The sequence below is a fragment of the Haliotis cracherodii genome, unplaced genomic scaffold (genome assembly GCF_022045235.1).
Source record: "Haliotis cracherodii isolate W230 unplaced genomic scaffold, xgHalCrac1.p SCAF_6, whole genome shotgun sequence".
Lineage (NCBI taxonomy): Eukaryota > Metazoa > Mollusca > Gastropoda > Lepetellida > Haliotidae > Haliotis > Haliotis cracherodii.
This window is the reverse complement of record NW_027266319.1, coordinates 8,530,251-8,549,979: the sequence shown is the minus strand read 5'-3', so window position 1 is coordinate 8,549,979 and position 19,729 is coordinate 8,530,251. Positions and strand designations below refer to the sequence as shown.

Genomic DNA, 19,729 nt, shown 5'->3' with positions numbered 1-19,729 from the left:
CAGTGACTGTAATTGCGTATATTACATTGTAGTGTCCCGGAACTGGCCGGTTAACCTTAGAGTGCGTAGGAGGGAAGAACCTCCGATATTACGTAGGAGGAAGTAACAACCTCCAACATCACGTAAGGAGAGAAGTTCTCCGACCCAACGTAAGGAGAGAAGTATCTTCGTCTCCGTGGCACATCGTAGGATGAACACAGCCGTGGCATCCATGTAAACAGGCACCCCTAACTCCGTGGGGACAACATCGCCTGGGTGGAAAGATCACCATTCGTTATTACGAGGAAGAATTCTCGTATGAACTGCTCAATAACATCAGAGATTCTAAAGTTCTGTATAGAACTGTTGTGACAGTGACAGTGGAGTGGCTTTGTATCTTTTGGTTGTTTTTTTTTGTGGTTGTGTGTTGTTGTTGTATATATATACACACACAAAGTTTTACTGTGTATTAGTTGTGTTATTCTTAGAACATCTGTATTAGTGTTAGTATTTTTAGAAGTAAACTATTAGTATTAGGATAGTGTATCGTGATAGTTGTATTGTTAGTAGGAGATAGTTGTATTATTAGTAGTAGACATTTGTACTGTTAGTATTAAGATATTAGTATTAGTAGTAGGTGGTAGTATTGTTATTGGTAGGAGAAGCTAGTTTAGTTAGTTGTGTTAGTTAATTTGGTATTAGTTTGAATTTAGATATTGTTATTGGGATTTAAAATTACTTTAAGGGAGGGAATAAATCTGTATTACAACTTCATTTGTGTTTGTGGTTGATTCAATACGTGACAATTAGCATCAGTTAATTTTTCGTATTATCAGTATCGTTGTAACCGAACTCGTTATAACCGTAGTTGACTGTTTAGAACAGAGTGGACATCAAGAGTTATGACTTTTGAACTTTTCCCGAAAGAGCATGTGCTCATTAACTCGGTTCATAGTTACTGAACTTTTCGAAGCTCAGGAGATGCTTAAAGGACGGCAAATGCACAGAGACAAATGCGCACGGGGAGAAAATTTTAAAAGACAAGCTACTTTCCTTCTTCAAATATCCTTCAGAAAAGAACTACACTGATGATTTAACTATGAAACGGCAAAATATAAATTCAGACGGACGAATGGTTGGAAATTAAAAACTATATTTTTTTTAGCGGGACGGTAATTTAGGACCGACGGGAGATTAGAAAGTCACAAAAAACAACACCTAATCAGCGTGTTTGATATCATTCACGTCGGAGATGACAAAGTACCTACTTCCTGTACTTCTTCCCCGTAACGGGGTCGACAACGACCTCATAGACGGCGCCATCTTTACCGACTATGCGGGTTCCGGGTTTTGCTGAAAATAACATCATTAACAATGTTCTTAATTATACAAATATAACATCGGAACAGCATTTTATACATCAAACAACGACTGATTTCCACACTTTGGCAATAATCCTGCAAATCAAACAGTTTGTCTAACAAGGATCAATGGTCAAAGATTCCAACACAAACCAGTGAAACCTACGAAATTAAACTGTTTGCCAAACAACGACTGATGGTCAAAGATTCCACCACACACCGAATCAAAGAGTTTTTCTAACAACGACTGGTGGTCAAAGTCCTATACTGGGATTTAGTCCCAGAAATAAGTTTCTTACTTAAAAATATATATCTACAATACATAACAAATATAATCCAAATGGAGCCCAGAACAAGGCTTAACTTCTTATAGAGCTGAGGCAATCTAGACTTGCCAAATCATTCTAGATTTGTTTTATAAATATGTTTATTTATGATATAGGGTCTGGGAGACGGACTGGTCAAAGTCCCTACCAGCCTGGACGTCAGGGTCATCCGTGGCCGAGTACACAGTGGACGCCTTCTCCCAGTCTTCGATGATCTCCCCCTTCTCTAACTTGATGAACTTCTTGAGGAATTCTGGGTCTCCCCCGGACTCCTGGAACGCCCGGAACTCATCCTCTGTCAGGAGGACCTGCTTCTCAATCAGCCGACCGCTCTTCGTCCTGATGTACGTCTTCACCACCTAACAAATAACATGTACACACTAAAACATGGGACCTGACCATGTGCTAGTACGCCGCAAATGATTGCTACATACGTTTTATGTCGATTCCATTGTCTTCTGTATGATTTATTTCAGTACTTTAAATGCTATTACTATTACATATCCACAAAAAGGATCAATCTTCATCATCATCATGATTAGCAGTAGCAGCAGCAGTAGCATCAGCATAAGCATTAGTAGTAGTAGTAGTAGTAGTAGTAGTAGTAGTAGTAGTAGTAGTAGTAGTAGTAGTAGTATTTGTATTATTCTTATTTCTATTATACTTAATACTTTATGACACAAACAAAAAAACATCAGAGAGGGGTCGGGGGCTCGGGGGGTTGGGGGGTCGGTGGGTCCTGAGCTCATCACCAGAAACCCAGGTAATCTCCAACTGTCAACCAACAGGAGCCGGACAAATTGGTACTTGGGATGCAAGCGTGAATTATAATTATTATTATTATATGCATGTTGTTATTTTTGTTGATAAAGAAAGCCTTACCTTCATGGGCTGCCCGTCAGGGGCCTTCTCCCACGACTCTATAGTGTCTCCGTCATTGGGATTGAGGTACTTCTTCAAAATGTCGGTCGGATCTCCGCCTCCCTTCATCATCTTCTCATAGTCATCGGCGCTCACGTAGATGGTCTTCTCAATGATACGACCGCTCTTGGTCCGCACCTTTGTCTTAATAGCTTTCATGGGCTCCGCGCTCTGCCAGGACTCTAGCGTCTGTCCCTCCTCCAGTGGAAGATACTGTTTAATGATCTCACTAGGATCCTTCCCATCCCTTATCATAGCGTCATAATCGTCCTGTGATATCATAATCACCTTCTCAATCAACCTACCACTCTTTGTCCTCACATATGTCTTGATTGTCTTCATCTTGGCTTCTCCCCACCCTTCAATCTGCTCGCCGTCCTCTGTCTTCACATACTTCTTGAGGACATTCTTGGCGTCTACCTTCCCTGCCTTGATGTCCTCGTAGTCCTGCTTCGACACGTACACAAGCTTTTCTATTAGACGTCCACTCTTGGTTCTAACCAATGTCTTTATGGCCTTCACCTCATCCTTGTCCCAGGACTCCAGTCCTGCAGCCTCATCTTTGTTGAGGTATCGCTTGAGGATGTCCTGTACATTCTTGCCCTGTTTGAAGGCCTCGTAGTCCTCCTCGTTCAGGAACACGATGCGCTCGACCAACCGTCCACTCTTTGTGCGGATGTATGTCTTGATTGCCTTCACATCTAAGATAAGGAAACAAGACTTATTCATTTGCTTCCCTGTTGGGAACTATGTTTCATCACCCATGTCTGTCGTAAGAACAAACTTACTGAGGATAAGGTAACCACAATGTGACAAGTGGCTGATTGTGTGTCATCGTACCCCGACGGCGAATAAATTTAGTTACTGAGGCTATTACTAACTGGTTGGTTTGTCAAGACTATATTATGTTCAGACCCTCGCGACATAACTGGAATATTGCTGACTGCAGTGTATAACAAGGAAAGAAGATATTTTTCTCAGCACTTACTGCTTTCTTTGATGGCCTCAAGTCGTTGTTGTCTCAACATCTCACGCTGTCTCTGAAATATAAATATAATTATGTTTGGGTAGTTAAATAAATTAACATGTTGGTGTGGACAGAAAAATGGAATATTTGTTGTGTCATGTTCCCTGACATTTTCACAAAGCAGAGGAGCCTCCTTTAGGCGTGTCAGAAACATTTGATTGTGGGTTCGAGTCCCAAATTCGCCCTCTTCATGGTTTATAAGCACCAAATAGCGCTCGCGGGTTACACCAAAGCGGTAAAAGTGTAAGACTTTTGCATGGCTTTGATCTGTCCTCCACATCAAACAGACACGCCGTGATGTAACTGAAATAATGTTTCAAGCGGTGTTGATATAATTAAGATTGCATATTACCATATCGTTTCTTGTTTGGGGCAGTCACGTATTTCTGCGAAAGGGGTATGGTGACTTTACTGATCTTGATGATACTGGATACTCGTCATGTCTTTTCGGAATAAGTTTCCCCTGATCTATAGCTAGATTCCTTATTCTTTAATCACGTCCCTCCAACTCGCCACAGACTACAGTTCCTGATAGCAACGCTAGTATTGATTTACAAAACGTAACTGGAAGCCAGGCCAATGTATTGAAACTAAGCCTGCAATAGCTATTGACTCTTTGAGGGGTCTTCAAGCTTTGAGTGCACGAGGCTGTCGTACAAAATATGAGGTTTGTGTAATTATATGGGAGTTTAGGGATGATCCGCACATATAGAATGTCCACAGTACTGTGGTGTGATGTAGTGGTGGTAGATGGGACAGTAACGGACATGATGCTGATGCTGATGCTGGTAGAGATGATGATGATGTTGATGATGATGATGATGATGATGATGATGGTGGTGGTTATGGTGGTAGTGATGGTAATGATGATCATGGTGGCGATGGTGGTAGTGACGCTGCTGCTGCTGATGATGCTGATGGTGATGATCATGGTGGTGATGGTAGTTGTGTTGATGATGATAGTGATGTGATGATAGTGATAATCATGGTGGTGATGGTGCTAGCGATGATGATGATGGTGATGATGATGATAGTGATTGTGGTGATAATACAAAGGTGATGATGGTGGTGGTGGTGATGATGATGATGACCATGGTGATGGTAATGGTGGTGATGGTGATATGATGATAGTGGAGATGGTGGTGATGATGATGATCTTGGTGTCGGTGATGGTGGTAGTGATGTGATGATGATGATGATGATGATGATTAAGGTGGTGATCGTGGTGGTGATGATGGTGATGATGATGGTGATGATAATGGTGATGATTTACCTGCATCTCCAGCTCTTCCAGGAGGCATTTGATATACCAGTAACCATGACGATATCCTCCGCCTACCCTGATGTACTTGTGCTGCAACATCAGAAGCCGGTTGAGAAACTGTATTTTTACTTATTATTATTTTACTTATTAAACTATTATAAATGAAATAAATAAAAGGACAGGTCTTGAAAAGTCGAACATTTCCATTTATATTTACTTGGTGTAGTATTCTCTAAACAAAGAATGAATTTGTTTTATCTCAGCTTCGTCTTCTGACTTCAATATCGTCTTACAATCCTAGTCTATGCCATGTTAAATCGTAATTTCTTATGCAAAGTGTTCTTAAACGCTACCCATTTCTTTTAAACCGGTGTATAAATATTGCCAAAATTACGTCAACAGTTTAAAATATATCGTTGGTAGAGCTCTCATTTAATGCTTGCACTTTGCCTGAAAAAACAAATGTTTCACACTTTTTTATGTTTGAAAAAATGTCACATAAAAGATTGTTTTTGAAGTCGTAAACGAATTCCAGAAATTACAGACGTAAAGTCGAAAATGTCCAATTTGGCATGAAAAGAGGAAAGCAAAATTTGTTGACCAAGATTTAAGTTTGTCATTACCTGGCATTCCATTTAAATTTGATTTTCATTATCAAATACTTCAAACTGAGAAAATTGATTCTGTAATTTCCAAGGCACACATGAACTCTGAAATACTCAATATTACACGAACAGAGTGTTAGCAACTCCCCGTGCTCTTCTAGAAATATTGACATTAAACGTAAGCCAGTATTTACAAACTGATGAAAGAGTCGGAAGTCGATAGAACGCCGTCATCCCTCGTTGACCAAGAGAACGCATTAACGAGACTAGAATGCCACACATTGCACAAGAGAATATTTAGAAACAAAGAAGAAAAAACAAGTGTTGCCTTCAACATAACACTACCATTAGACAATACGGTATTCTCAAGGTCGTGTTAATTCTGTTCAAATACATGGTGTCTTTGAAGTGTTTTCTTCATTCTGCAGACAGAAAGTCCAAGAGGCACAAGCTCCAATTTGTTAACCTCTTCAACAACAACAATTAGAAGCGCCATGTCTTCGAATTTACTTTGGAGGTCAGCAGAATGCAAATTTTGTCATACTTGAAACTACTTCAATTTCCCCTCATTCATGTCTGTGTACCTAATCTTAAAATATTCTCTGGATTAATTTGGTTAAAGAAACGGAATCCGTTTGTTTTGGAATAAATTCAACGATTTTTTTCTGTTAGGTCGACACTGAATTCATGAGCTGTGGCATTTGACAATCCTTAAAGATTGTAATTGCTAGTCATTCGTCTTTTGAGAAGTAAATTCAATAACATACCGATTCGCATTTCTTGTGTGGGACTCTAAGTAGGCATTTCAGGCACTCTTCAGATGTGCTCTGAAACAAAGGATATCATTGACATTGATACACACATATTAACTAAATTGCCTGGACTAAGAAACAAATTTGAGATTTAGTTCCGTGACACAGGAACACGGTTCTTCTCTTCAGCTAAAGAAGTTAATTTCCTATTTTTATCTCAATTACCGTTTGTTCGTATAGAGGAAACGGTACATAGAGATCGATTTTCTCGAGCGTACTTGTACTCTAAGATTACAGTGAATTAGATAAGAATATGTTGTTTGAATTTAATTTATCTTAGCGTTTAAAAACTCGATTTCATATTACCCAAACAATTTTTTCTGATATGTTATACATTCAAAAATATTAACATTGTGTAACCTTTTTCGTGCGCGTATATTAATATATTACATATTTTGTGGGGGAGAGTTGTTTCCCTTCTTTGGGGTTACTTCCCTTACCTGAGGTAAATATGGAGAATTGGCACTGACTACTGAACCGGAGCGAGGGGTCTGTCGATACTTCGCGGAATATCGGGCACTCACATCTGATGATTGTCGACTCTGAAACAAATGTAAATACTTAACTTAAAATAGACCATTAGACTTACACACTGCTTGAATGTCAATTTCAACAGTTTCCCAAAAGGCAGTAAATATCTGGGATCTACTTGTAACCACCAGGCAGTAAATATCTGGGATCTACTTGTAACCACCAGGCAGTAAATATCTGGGATCTACTTGTAACCACCAGGCAGTAAATATCTGGGATCTACTTATAACCACCAGGCAGTAAATATCTGGGATCTACTTGTAACCACCAGGCAGTAAATATCTAGGGACTACTTGTTACCACCAGGCGCTAGATATCTGGGATCTACTTGTTACCACCAGACACTGTCTAAGGGCCTTGCCGACAGGTTTACGTTACGTTTACGATTCTTGCACGCAATACCGAATTCCTTAGACGACGGAGCCAGGTAAATCAGGGAAGATATAAAACACTCACATAAACTACCGGGCAAAAGAAAGTAAACACTTGAACACTGTATTTGACCAAAACATTACAAACGTTATTCAAAGCTGAAAACAGTCACCGAAACGCTGCAAACTTGTAGACCAAAACACAACTATGACACACCTATTAAATAAATCACCATCGAATAACTCCTGTTTGTTTCATTTTAGCCACCATAAAAATGGGTGCATACTTTCTTTGGCATGGCAGTTGGTATTTGCTGGTTTGATAGATCTTAATTATACGTAAGCAGAGTTTCATAAAGATCTAGAATCTCGTACAAATAGTACGACATGGTCTGTATACACTCCACACTGATTGCTTTTATTCATTCGCAATCTGGAAGCAAATCTATGACCTATCACCCGATATAGAGCCTAATCTTCGATCGCACCAACATGGGCGTCAAATCGCATACCTAACCACCAGCCGTACAGTTCCATCTACGCTTGTCCCTCTAAATGACAAAGATTATGCATGTTCTTGATTTGTCTGCTGGGTAATAGTACACGAGTAGATGACCGCTATAGCGTCATATATCCTTCCTATCCAGGGGTCCATTGTCTGCGGTTTCCTACCGCGAAATGGGGTATACACGAGAACAATGATATGAGCGATAACACACGTTTCCCTTGATTGGGTTACTAAGAATCTACACCCACTGAGTCTGTCACAACGTTGTAACGGCATAGGTTATGAGTTGTATAGTAGACACTTAGCCCTTGAAAATATATAATTTTGATTTGATTAAATTGAAAAGGAGCCCGAGTGAGATGGGATGTTCAGACTAACGCTTAGTCTCCAGAAATATATAATTTTGATAGAAGCAAGGAAATACATTTAAATTGAAAAGGAGCCCCAGTGAGTTGGGAGACCTGTGGAAAATCTAGACTTGCTTCATTTGGGGCTATAGCATTCCATAAGGGGCGGTCGGGGGAAAAAATAATATGGTTTAGGGACTGTGCGACAGAATAGTTGTACAATAGGTGTTTAACTCAATCGTATAATGCGATTTTTAGGCCAGGTTGAGACGTTATAATTAGTACTATGAATGAAATCGAGACATTGTGTCTAGGTAATTATTGTAAACGTTAACGGATAGGTTAGTATTCATCATTTGAGTTGACAAAGTGGTGTTTGAATGACTTGAATCAATAGTTGGGATGTGCGTGTGTGCGTATGCGTTTGTATGCTGGTGCGTATGTGCGTGCGTGTGCGTGCGTATGTGTGTATATGTGTGTGTGCATGTGTAGAAATTTTGATTCTTAGTGAATAAACTAATATAAAACCACTTGAGTTTAATTAAATTGAATTTAAACAATTGAGAAAAAATATATATGGAAAGGAATAAGGATATGGTATGACTATAATGAGTAATTGAGTGAGTTTACATCAGCAATGTCCAGCTACGTAGCGACATAGCTAAAGCCAGAAGAACAGTATACGTTATGTATCGATCCAATGTACCCAATGAAAAGCAGCTTATTCGACAACATCACAAACACACGGCGTAATTTATTGATATCCATCTTTTTTCTGAAACATGAAAAAATATTAATCACCATTTTTACATTTTAACTCCTTGTTTAACCATCATTACATGATCCATTATTAAACATACATGCAAAACAGAACAATAGGTTTCTATTTTAATCAGTAAACACATTATCTCGGCCGTGTAGACCTGCTCTTGTATACTGTCAGCTTGTGACTGATTGCGAAGTAAATCAAAGGGATAGTGGCGTCAAGCCTGTGTTGAAACTTTCTGCATTTCCCGTCTAATAATGGGTAATAGATAGCAACACCCACTCTATACTCACATAACTGATTACCTGTCGCAAATCCATGTTGTAAGCCTAGGGGACTACTGTTTCCATGTTCTTTGTTAATCAATCTAAGACCAAGGAAAGGATTTTTAACAATGAATCACGATACTTCCTGTTTTACACGGTTTCCAAGGCTAACATAAAATTACCGAAATGAAGTTATGGACAAACTTCAGTGATAAATATTCCTCTTTTACACATTTTTCAAGACTAACATATAGTTACCGAAATAACGTTATGGACAAGTTTTAATAATATATATTCCTCTTTTACACATTTTTCAAGACTACCATATAGGTACCGAAATAACGTTATGGACAAGTTTTGATAATATAATATTCCTCTTTCGCATATTTTCCTAGAATAACATATAGCTACCGACATGAAGTTATGGACATACTTAATAAATACTTAATAAATATTCCCTTCGTTTACACATTTTTCAAGACTAACATATAGTTACCGAAATAACGTTATGGACAAGTTTTAATAATATATATTCCTCTTTTACACATTTTTCAAGATTAGCATATAGGTACCGAAATAACGTTATGGACAAGTTTTGATAATATAATATTCCTCTTTCGCATATTTTCCTAGAATAACATATAGCTACCGACATGAAGTTATGAACATACTTAATAAATACTTAATAAATATTCCCTTCGTTTACACATTTTTCAAGACTAACATATAGTTACCGAAATAACGTTATGGACAAGTTTTAATAATATATATTCCTCTTTTACACATTTTTCAAGACTAGCATATAGGTACCGAAATAACGTTATGGACAAGTTTTGATAATATAATATTCCTCTTTCGCATATTTTCCTAGAATAACATATAGCTACCGACATGAAGTTATGGACATACTTAATAAATACTTAATAAATATTCCCTTCGTTTACACATTTTTCAAGACTAGCATATAGTTACCGAAATAACGTTATGGACAAGTTTTGATAATATAATATTCCTCTTTCGCATATTTTCCTAGAATAACATATAGCTACCGACATGAAGTTATGGACATACTTAATAAATACTTAATAAATATTCCCTTCGTTTACACATTTTTCAAGACTAACATATAGTTACCGAAATAACGTTATGGACAAGTTTTAATAATATATATTCCTCTTTTACACATTTGTCAAGACTAGCATATAGGTACCGAAATAACGTTATGGACAAGTTTTGATAATATAATATTCCTCTTTCGCATATTTTCCTAGAATAACATATAGCTACCGACATGAAGTTATGGACATACTTAATAAATACTTAATAAATATTCCCTTCGTTTACACATTTTTCAAGACTAGCATATAGTTACCGAAATAACGTTATGGGCAGGTTTAAATAATACATATTCCTCTTTCACACATTTTCCTAGAATAACATATAGCTACCGACATGAAATTATGGACATACTTAATAAATACTTAATAAATATTCCCTTCGTTTACACATTTTTCAAGACTAGCATATAGTTACCGAAATAAAATCATTGTTGTTGATTTAAGTGTTAAAGAGGTCGCCTCGTGCCTCAGCAATTTCGGCTGACCTGTCCCTCTTTAAGACTCATGTGTGTGAGTAGGGTACACATGTCTATTGTGATTAAAGTATTGATCAGATTTCTGTTTTGGTATTGATAAGATTTAAATTTTCGTATTGATATGATTTATTTTTTTTTACTTTTAGAAATTGATAGAAAATTTGGCTGCTCTGTTTAATACGTTCGAGTAGCTGACCATCTTTCAGAACAAGAGTTAGTTTGGCCTTCAGTGGATCTAACTGCAATTTTACTGAGTCCTGTCTTGAGCATTGTCTTGACATTCCAGTAACACGTGAGCAACGGATTCCGGCTGATTGCAAGATGGGCATACCTTATCATTGGGCTTTTTTGTGACGGAGTCTGTGGCTAGAGATTGCTGTTCAACATTCCTTTCACAGGAGTATGTTTTTTGTGTGTGGATATGGGGTTGATGTTTTATAGCCATCTCCTTTTGGACTTGTCATTTTTGGGCTATGAATACTTTGATTTTGCTTTTTCTCTAGTTTGCTGAAGGGTTTATGTTGTAATTCCGCTTTGTCTACAGCTAGCTTCGCCAGTGTTTCTGCCTTCACATTTCCATGAATGTCTATGTGAGACGGGGTCCAACACAGCTCCACCTGTTTCCCTTGATCCGATCGTTTTGTATATTGGTATAGAATGTTATGTCTGTGTTTGGTCTAGAGTTTGAGTTTCTGTTTAAGATTAAGGAATACATATCCTGGGATGAGTCTCTTTCCCTAGAGTTAAAAAAAGATATAGTTTGGGATGTTGGAATTGAGAAGGGGATGAGTATGGGCTGCTAGAGCTTAGGAGAGGGTGAGTATGGGCTGCTAGAGCTGAAGAGATGGTGAGTATGGGCTGCTAGATTTGAAGGGGTGGGTGATGAGAGGTGAGTATGGGCTGCTAGAGCGGAAGAGAGGGTGAGTATGGGCTGCTAGAGCTGAAGAGAGGGTGAGTATAGGCTGCTAGAGCTGAAGAGAGGGTAAGTATGGGCTGCTAGAGCTGAAGAGAGGGTGAGTATAGGCTGCTAGATTTGAAGGGGGTGGGTGCGTATGGGCTGCTAGAGCTGATGAGAGGTGAGTATGGGCTGCTAGAGCGGAAGAGAGGGTGAGTATGGGCTGCTAGAGCTGAAGAGAGGGTGAGTATAGGCTGCTAGAGCTGAAGAGAGGGTAAGTATGGGCTGCTAGAGCTGAAGAGAGGGTGAGTATAGGCTGCTAGATTTGAAGGGGGTGGGTGCGTATGGGCTGCTAGAGCTGATGAGAGGTGAGTATGGGCTGCTAGAGCGGAAGAGAGGGTGAGTATGGGCTGCTAGAGCTGAAGAGAGGGTGAGTATAGGCTGCTAGAGCTGAAGAGAGGGTAAGTATGGGCTGCTAGAGCTGAAGAGAGGGTGAGTATAGGCTGCTAGAGCTGAAGAGAGGGTGAGTATGGGCTGCTAGAGCTGAAAGGGGGTTGGGTGAGTATAGGCTGCTAGAGCTGATGAGAAGGTGGGTATAGGCTGGAGATGGGAAGGGGGAGAGTATGGGCTGCTAGATTTGAAGGGGGTGGGTGAGTATGGGCTGCTAGAGCTGATGAGGGGTGAGTATGGGCTGCTAGAGTTGACAAGGAGGTGAATATTGGCTGCGAAAGATCGGGAAGGGATGAGTATGGGCAGTTACAGTTGAAGGGGGTGGGGTTAGTATAGGCTGCTCGAGATGGGAAGGGGACGCTTTCATTTCTTATAAATATCTATATACTTTTGGGTCTAGAAGAGACACTTATATTTTCCATGGAGTACAATATGAAATTACAATGACAAAAATGACCATCAAAAGCGTACAGATAGGAGAAGGTCGATGTCGGTTCCCAGTTATATTATGTATGTGTGTCAGTACATATATCATAAACATTTATCTACGCGTCGAGATAACAGTTCCCAATCAGCACTCGATCTGCCCATTAAGATGATTGCTGACGTGAATCTAACGGTACAACGGATATCTATCACATAATGCATGACTTGTTCCGGTGTAACCTCCCCAGGGAGTAGAGAAAATCTTAAATAATGCATTTTAGCCTGCTAGATTAAGACGTCAGATTGTCATAATATTTATGACGCGCGAGAAATACATTTACCAAATGCATGTAGTCTTCAGACCCCCCCCAAAAAAACACACAAAAAAACAAAACAACAAAAACAACATAGACATCATTTTGACGTAAGTGTCATCAGTAATTTCAAGTAATCCATTCAAATAATTGTCACCACTATTTTGCCTTTCACGCCCAACTGAATCAGTTTCGAAGAGGTGACAAAGGGTTTAACGTCGCGTCCAAGATTATTGCACTTATATAGCGCGTGTCTGTGAGGCTGCTTGTACTAGTCCGGATTGATGCCGATTTATAGTGCTAGCACACTGAGATACCATGCCACAGTTTAACATGAATACCCCACTCAGACACAGTATACTGACTCCGAGTCGACCAGTCCTTGTTTTAGCCCCTTAATGCCGAGCGCAAGACAGGGTAACAACAAGTACAATCTTTTAACGTCTTTTGGTATGACGCAGCCGAGGATCGAACCCCGGGCCTTCCGCTCTCCCGGCGGACGCTCTACCACTAGACCACGGAGGCGGTCTAGTTTCGAAGAGATACCAAAGACTGATAACACCGTTATCAAGCAAGTGATATGATGAAGTTGTTCATCCATAAACCGTATCCTTACTTAGTACTCCAACTTCTAAACCCCTCTGAAAGAAGTTATTCTTGTCGATAGATACACGAGAGTGAGATTCAATATAGAGTCTTTGTCCATTGCGCTTCCTAATGATATACTGTCAGCTGGGTAATGTGGCACATCGATGTAATGTTGGGTATTACATTCGCGTATTTCTTGCTTCAAACGTATCTCTCCTGACGGATGCTGATACAATAAAACACAAACTTATCTGGAGAAACAACTCAGAACATCCATCACGTCACTTCCTGTCCACAGAAGTGTGAGTTGCCAAAAGTGTCATCGTCATTTATGATTAGTATTTTTGACACACTGACCAATAAATACTGTAAACTGTACGCTTATCTAGCTTCGCTTACTGATAACTCTATGAATAACGTAAATATAAATTGTCAATGCAAGAGAATAACCAGTCTAGATTTTCTGCCGAGACAGATTCCACAAAGCGTAAAGGGCAAATAGCTGTGAAAAGCATATGAATGGGTCAATAAAAAACAGATTTCATTGGCTGTAACATGCAAAATAGAAGTGAAAATTATAAGAATGGATCATTGGAAATCCGGGTCTTCGGCGTGACGAGCGAACGCTTTAACCACTATGCTACCCGACCGCCCCTTATAGCGGTAACAAATAAACCTAGTACTGTTATTTAAACGCTTGCCCAATAATTTATGCACAAATTCATGTGTTAGGTAACTATTGATTGTGGATCGGAAGCCTTGTTTACAATATAACGGTAGTTTGGTGTACTGTTACGTTCGATGTCAATATTCGTCAGAACCTCACAGATATACAGCCATAGCGTTAATATAACCCCTCGTCATAAAAGAAATCTCTTCATATTCTATACACTGTAATATGGTGACAGTATAACAAGGTTTATGTTCTTAACTTTGCCAAGGGCATGTATTAAACGAAGGTCATATTCATTGAACATATAATATATTCATAAAATCTTTCCTGAAGTGACATATTCGAGATCTTAACGTATGCTAATACTAACGTATCTGTTTATCTGAATAACCATATTTTGTCTTTCCCTGTACAATAAAATGTCAATGACAGTGGGAGGAAAACCCGAAGCGAACTGATCACAAAATCGATTGACTGAGTGAGTTGGGTTAAACGCCGCTCTGAAGAATATTCCAGTTAAATCAGGGCGTGTAATGTGGGAGGAAAACCCGAAGTGATGCAAGTCTTATACCCCGTTCACATGCGCCTCTATACATATGTGTGCATATGTGCATACATGTGTAGAAATACATACGTGAGTATACTTGTCATGTGAACGCGTTTACTCATGTGTGTATATTTACACCAGGAGAAAATTTACATCATGTCTGGTGCAGGTGCAAATGTAAATGTAAATTTGCACTGTGTGTAGATGTTGCAATGTGAACGTTTATGTCAACGTAAGAGGACGAGCTAACTAATATCAGTTCTTTGCCAACACCAAACAAATTGTCACTTTTATGCGTATATACAGAGTTGAGCGGACGGTGTTTTCATTTGGTTTCAAGAAGTCAAAAGTGTGTGTTCAAATTTTATCAAACACATGTTGCTTCGCGCGAAAATCTTCGATCAAGTAACGCTCTTCTCATTTAACTTTGATTGTAATACGACCTGTTTTGTGTTGAAAGTCGTAAACAGACTGACGAATATGTGTGCCTTACACAATTTACATACTTTATTTACACACCTAAGATGCTTTTCATGTGAACGCAGAGTAAATTTACATATACACACGTATGTATAGTTACACATGTGTGAAATTACTTACGTCAGTAAATGTTGTGCATGTGAACGGGGTATTAGACGTTTATAACTTTGGTGACGCCCAGGGGCACAGGTATGGTGCTAACAAATCTAGAAACAAAATAGGGACGAATCGGGATTCGAACCCGCGATTATATGTTTCTGACGTCCCCAAGGGACGCAACTCTGCACAGTCGCTTGGCCCCCCGTACTCCTCAGAAAAGTGATATTTTGGTGATTGTCGCAACCACGAGTGAAAATATCAGCTTTGACGGGACAGGTTATTTGACAGAAAAACCCCGACGTTATCTTCATTGTCTATTTTCATAACGATCTTACTCTGAAAACCCCAGTGTCAATGATACAGACTTCATGTTTTGTTTGTTTGTTGTCTAACGCCGCACTCATCTATACGACGGTGGTCTGTAATCGGGTCTGGACCATAAATCCAGTGATTGATATCATGAGCATCGATCCACGAAATTGGGATACAATGACATGCACCAAGCAAGTCAGCGAGCCTTACCACCCGATCCCGTTATTTGCCTCTAACGACAAGCATAGTCACCTCTTACAGCAAGCATCGATTGCTGCCTATTCTAACCGGATCTTCACGGATCATAAAGTGCCATTCCGCTCGTGAAAGAAATCAATTTTATTTTTTCAAATAAATAAAGAATACCAGCACTAAATACATAGTAACTGAATCTTCATGGCATAACCAGCCCTGCCTTGTTTACATTCATTGCTCGTTATACTTAATAAATATATACTTGATCCCATGGTTTCCCCACACTACCCAGGACTCGTACCACCACCTCGCCTACCTTCTCCGACACCTCATGGCGCAGTCCTAGAATCTCCTCAGCGCATTGCAACAAGTGTTCGTGATCATACTCCCTCAACACAGGGGCAACAGAAGGCCCAGGTATTCGTCTCCTGCTCCCCTTCTTCCTTCCCTCTATCCTCCCCACTTCTTTCATCCCACCCACGGACATGTCTTCGCCATATTTGCTCCCCGTGGTAGTTTGCGAGCTGTACAATATTCAGCCTACGACTTTGTGTGTAGCGCTCATTGTACCTGGTCACGAACCGTAATAGACACTAAGCCAGGTAGACAGGGTGCTACCTGACGTGGTGAACGCTTCAGGTGTGTACAGGTAAATCGTATTAGCCTAATCTCGGCAGGTAGATTTTGAGGACACGAGATCAATTAGATATGAGTGAGATATGGAAAAATATTTGGATTTGAATGTGCCCATGCTTCTGATTGTGTTAGCGTTGATATGTACGTGAAATATTTACCGTAGAATGTCGTTTATCTGATACCCTCGGTACATCGGACATATATCGAGTTACCCGTAGTTCGAGACAAGCGAACCGATAAGGATTGTACCGGGACCGTAACGCCGAGGTAAACGTAACATCGAATTAAAGAACTTAAACTTGAGGCTTCATTGGAAATGCAGGAATATACATGCATGGGCCTCCTGATATCTCGAAGTTCATATTACCAAAGGGGGACATTGAGATAACGGCGTTGCGAGGCGTTACGATTGAGATGAACTTAAATTGGCATCGAGGTATGTAATGTGTAATAGTTCGAGAAAACAGAGTTGAATAATAATAATCAAATAAATCATAATTGAAGAATAAGCGCCCGGCTATTTACAAAGCGGGTATCTCAAACACAATGAAAGTGCTGGTCTCAGAGTGAACGAACCCCCATCTTTGTTACGATTGTGTATATTATTGGGGGATGATTAATTAATATTCAAACATGTCACTTGTAGCATTGTCTTCATGATTCCTTACGATCGCCTTCATTCAGATATACGTATAGTTTGTCTAAGGACCTCCTTCTGCAGAGTTGCGTCCGTTACGGGTGCCAGGATTCGATGATCGGGAGCTCACTCACTCACTCACTCACTCACTCACTCACCCACCCACCCACCCACCCACTCACTCAATCACTCACTCACTCACACTATGGTGCACCAATGCAATTGTGCAGAGTTGCGTCCGTTACGGGTGCCAGGATTCGATGATCGGGAGCTCAAATTTGTAAGGAGGCGATAAACCCACCTCACGCACTCACTAATTCACCCAAACTCAACCACCAATCAGTCCACGTAGCCACTCACTCACACACTCACTCACTCACTCACTCACTCACTCACTCACACCAATAGTGCACCAGGCCCACTCACTCACTCAACTCAACCCAACCACCCACCAACCCAACCACCCAACCATTCACTCGCTCACCCACCAATCCAAACCTCACTCACACACTCACTCACTCACTCACCCAACTCGATCAGATGAAGTAACAGAGCGATGAGTTTTTCCTGGGCGTGAAGCCACATACATTACGGTAGTTGAAAGCATTGTATAACCGTAAAACTAATTTGTATCGCAATAAGATGTTGACAAATCCCTCTGTTCGTGACACGCATATAGTCAGTATGCATGGCTTGATCAAATGCTCTGTGTCGAGGATTACTCCGCTCTAAAGGGCTATTGTCAATATTGGGGGCAGACACTGATCCCCTCTTGGACCTAGTGTTTTGGCATTGTTTTATCTCGTATAATATCTTCACCCTGATACATGCTTTTGTGTCTGTGAACGAAGACCTGACGCACACCCACCACGGACACAGAACAAATAGTTTGGCCATTGTTACTAGCCTCATGTGTTTTCTGCATTGCTAAATCTTTGAATTGACATTAATGTTTATTTGCAAATGTGACATTGATAATATATGTCTACAACATAACTGCTGTCAATAAACATAATTCTGCATATATACAGTTATCTTCTATCAATGTTATCAAAGACGCTTTGGTAAAAAAAGACAAACGAGTTTCTAAATATATTGGTTATCCTGTCTAAGGTTAAGAGGTTATGCCTCTTAAGACAAGCATAGTCGCCTTTTACGGCAAGCATTGGTTGCTGAAGACATATTCAACCCCGGATCTTCACGAGTCTCAGACTTGAGAATAGGATGAGTATAGGCAGCTGGAGATGAGAAAGACGGCGAATATTTTTTAAAAGAATTGCTCTGGCATGGGTGGGAGAGACCCCTGTATGGCTGGTACCGTGGTTGAACCTCTTCGTTACAGCCATAGCCGAGAACTGTATGACCTGAGAGAAAAACCAATGTATTGACGAAGTCGACCCTGATAGGTCGGAGTGGTCCGTGTTTAGTGATTGGTGTGCTTATGTGTAACAGCTCAGACCCAGGTCTTCACTGCGACAGCTTAAACAATACTTCAAAGCATCTGTGCTCATATTAACGTGATGTTTAACAAAGAGAATTAGTTTGTTTTTGCCAAGTATATAGATCCCGGACAGGGTGCTACCTGACGTGGTGAACGCTTCAGCTGTGTACAAGAAGTGTTTATTTGAGTGTAAGGGACGATGGGGTCAGCCAAGTAGGCAAGAGTTCGCTCACCTGGCCGGAGACTCGAGTTTGATTCCTAACGTAGGTGCGAGGTGTGAAGCCCATGTCGTGACCGCCTTCATGTGACTGGACAGGGTAGAATAGGTCTTCAGCAACCCATGCTTGCCGTAAAAGGCGACTATGCTTGTCGTGAGCGGCAACTAACGGGGTCGGGTGGTTAGGCTCACTGACTTGGTGGATGCATGTCATCGATCCCAATTGCGTGGATTGATGCTCATGATATCAATCACTGGATTGTCTGGTCCAGACTCGATTATTTACAGACCGCCGTCATATAGCTGGAATATTGCTGAGTGCGGCGTTAAGCAACAACAAACAAACAAACAAAACAAATCATGTGGCTGGAATATTGCGAAAGGTGGAAGAAGGTACGCTCATTTGGTAACTCTCTATAAGAGTCAATGTATTCGGCCATTCTCGATGTCCATGCTATTCCTGTGAACAAAGGATTATTGTCTTTGTCTAGAGTGAGAACCGAGGTGGGAATTTAATGAGATTGTGTCATTCAGGGATTCTGTCCGTGTGATGAGATTGTGTCATACAGGGATTCTGTCCGTGTGATGAGATTGTATCATACAGGGATTCTGTCCGCGTGATGATAGTCAGGTTGAGATATCATACACACAATAGAACCCGTTACACTCTTGCACATCCACATCCACGTGAGAGAAATTGTACATCCATTGTGAGGAAATATTATCATGTACACGCAAATAATAACGACTTATTATGAATATCAGAAACATCAACTTTGTCGATTCATTCTTGACTTACTATGTAACTGAAGTTCATATGACCAATAATTCCTGCAAAACAAAAATTATATAATTTCATTGCTTCTTCTTCTGTGAAAAGAAGAACAACTTTTAATCTAGGCGAGTGATGAGGGAGAGGCTATGTTAAAGCACTCTATATTTACCCAACTAAAAGCCCGTGGTTAGCAATGGAGCGATGTTCATTTACGTTGTGAAGCCAATATTATTCTCGGCTATAAAAAGGGCAAATGTGATATTGTTCCAAACGACGTTTGCAACCCCGAAGCCACGAGAAGTCCGTGCAAAGTAATTGCTGTTGGTTCAAGTGCTATGAGGTCATTAACGGTAATTAAACCCAAAC

At 40.1% G+C, this 19,729-nt stretch overlaps 1 protein-coding gene across 1 annotated transcript in view; it reads right to left on the bottom strand.

Moving 5' to 3' along the window:
* LOC139445485 (titin homolog) overlaps positions 1–19,729 on the bottom strand; it is a 91,343-nt gene that overhangs the window by 47,842 nt on the left and 23,772 nt on the right. Inside the window, exons 3-9 of the mRNA XM_071226626.1 lie at positions 6,736–6,837; positions 6,251–6,310; positions 4,888–4,968; positions 3,576–3,627; positions 2,549–3,288; positions 1,815–2,025; positions 1,248–1,332 (exon numbers count right to left, since the gene is read on the bottom strand). Coding sequence (XP_071082727.1) covers positions 1,248–1,332; positions 1,815–2,025; positions 2,549–3,288; positions 3,576–3,627; positions 4,888–4,968; positions 6,251–6,310; positions 6,736–6,837 — 1,331 coding nt within the window. The remainder of the gene's footprint in view (positions 1–1,247; positions 1,333–1,814; positions 2,026–2,548; positions 3,289–3,575; positions 3,628–4,887; positions 4,969–6,250; positions 6,311–6,735; positions 6,838–19,729) is intronic.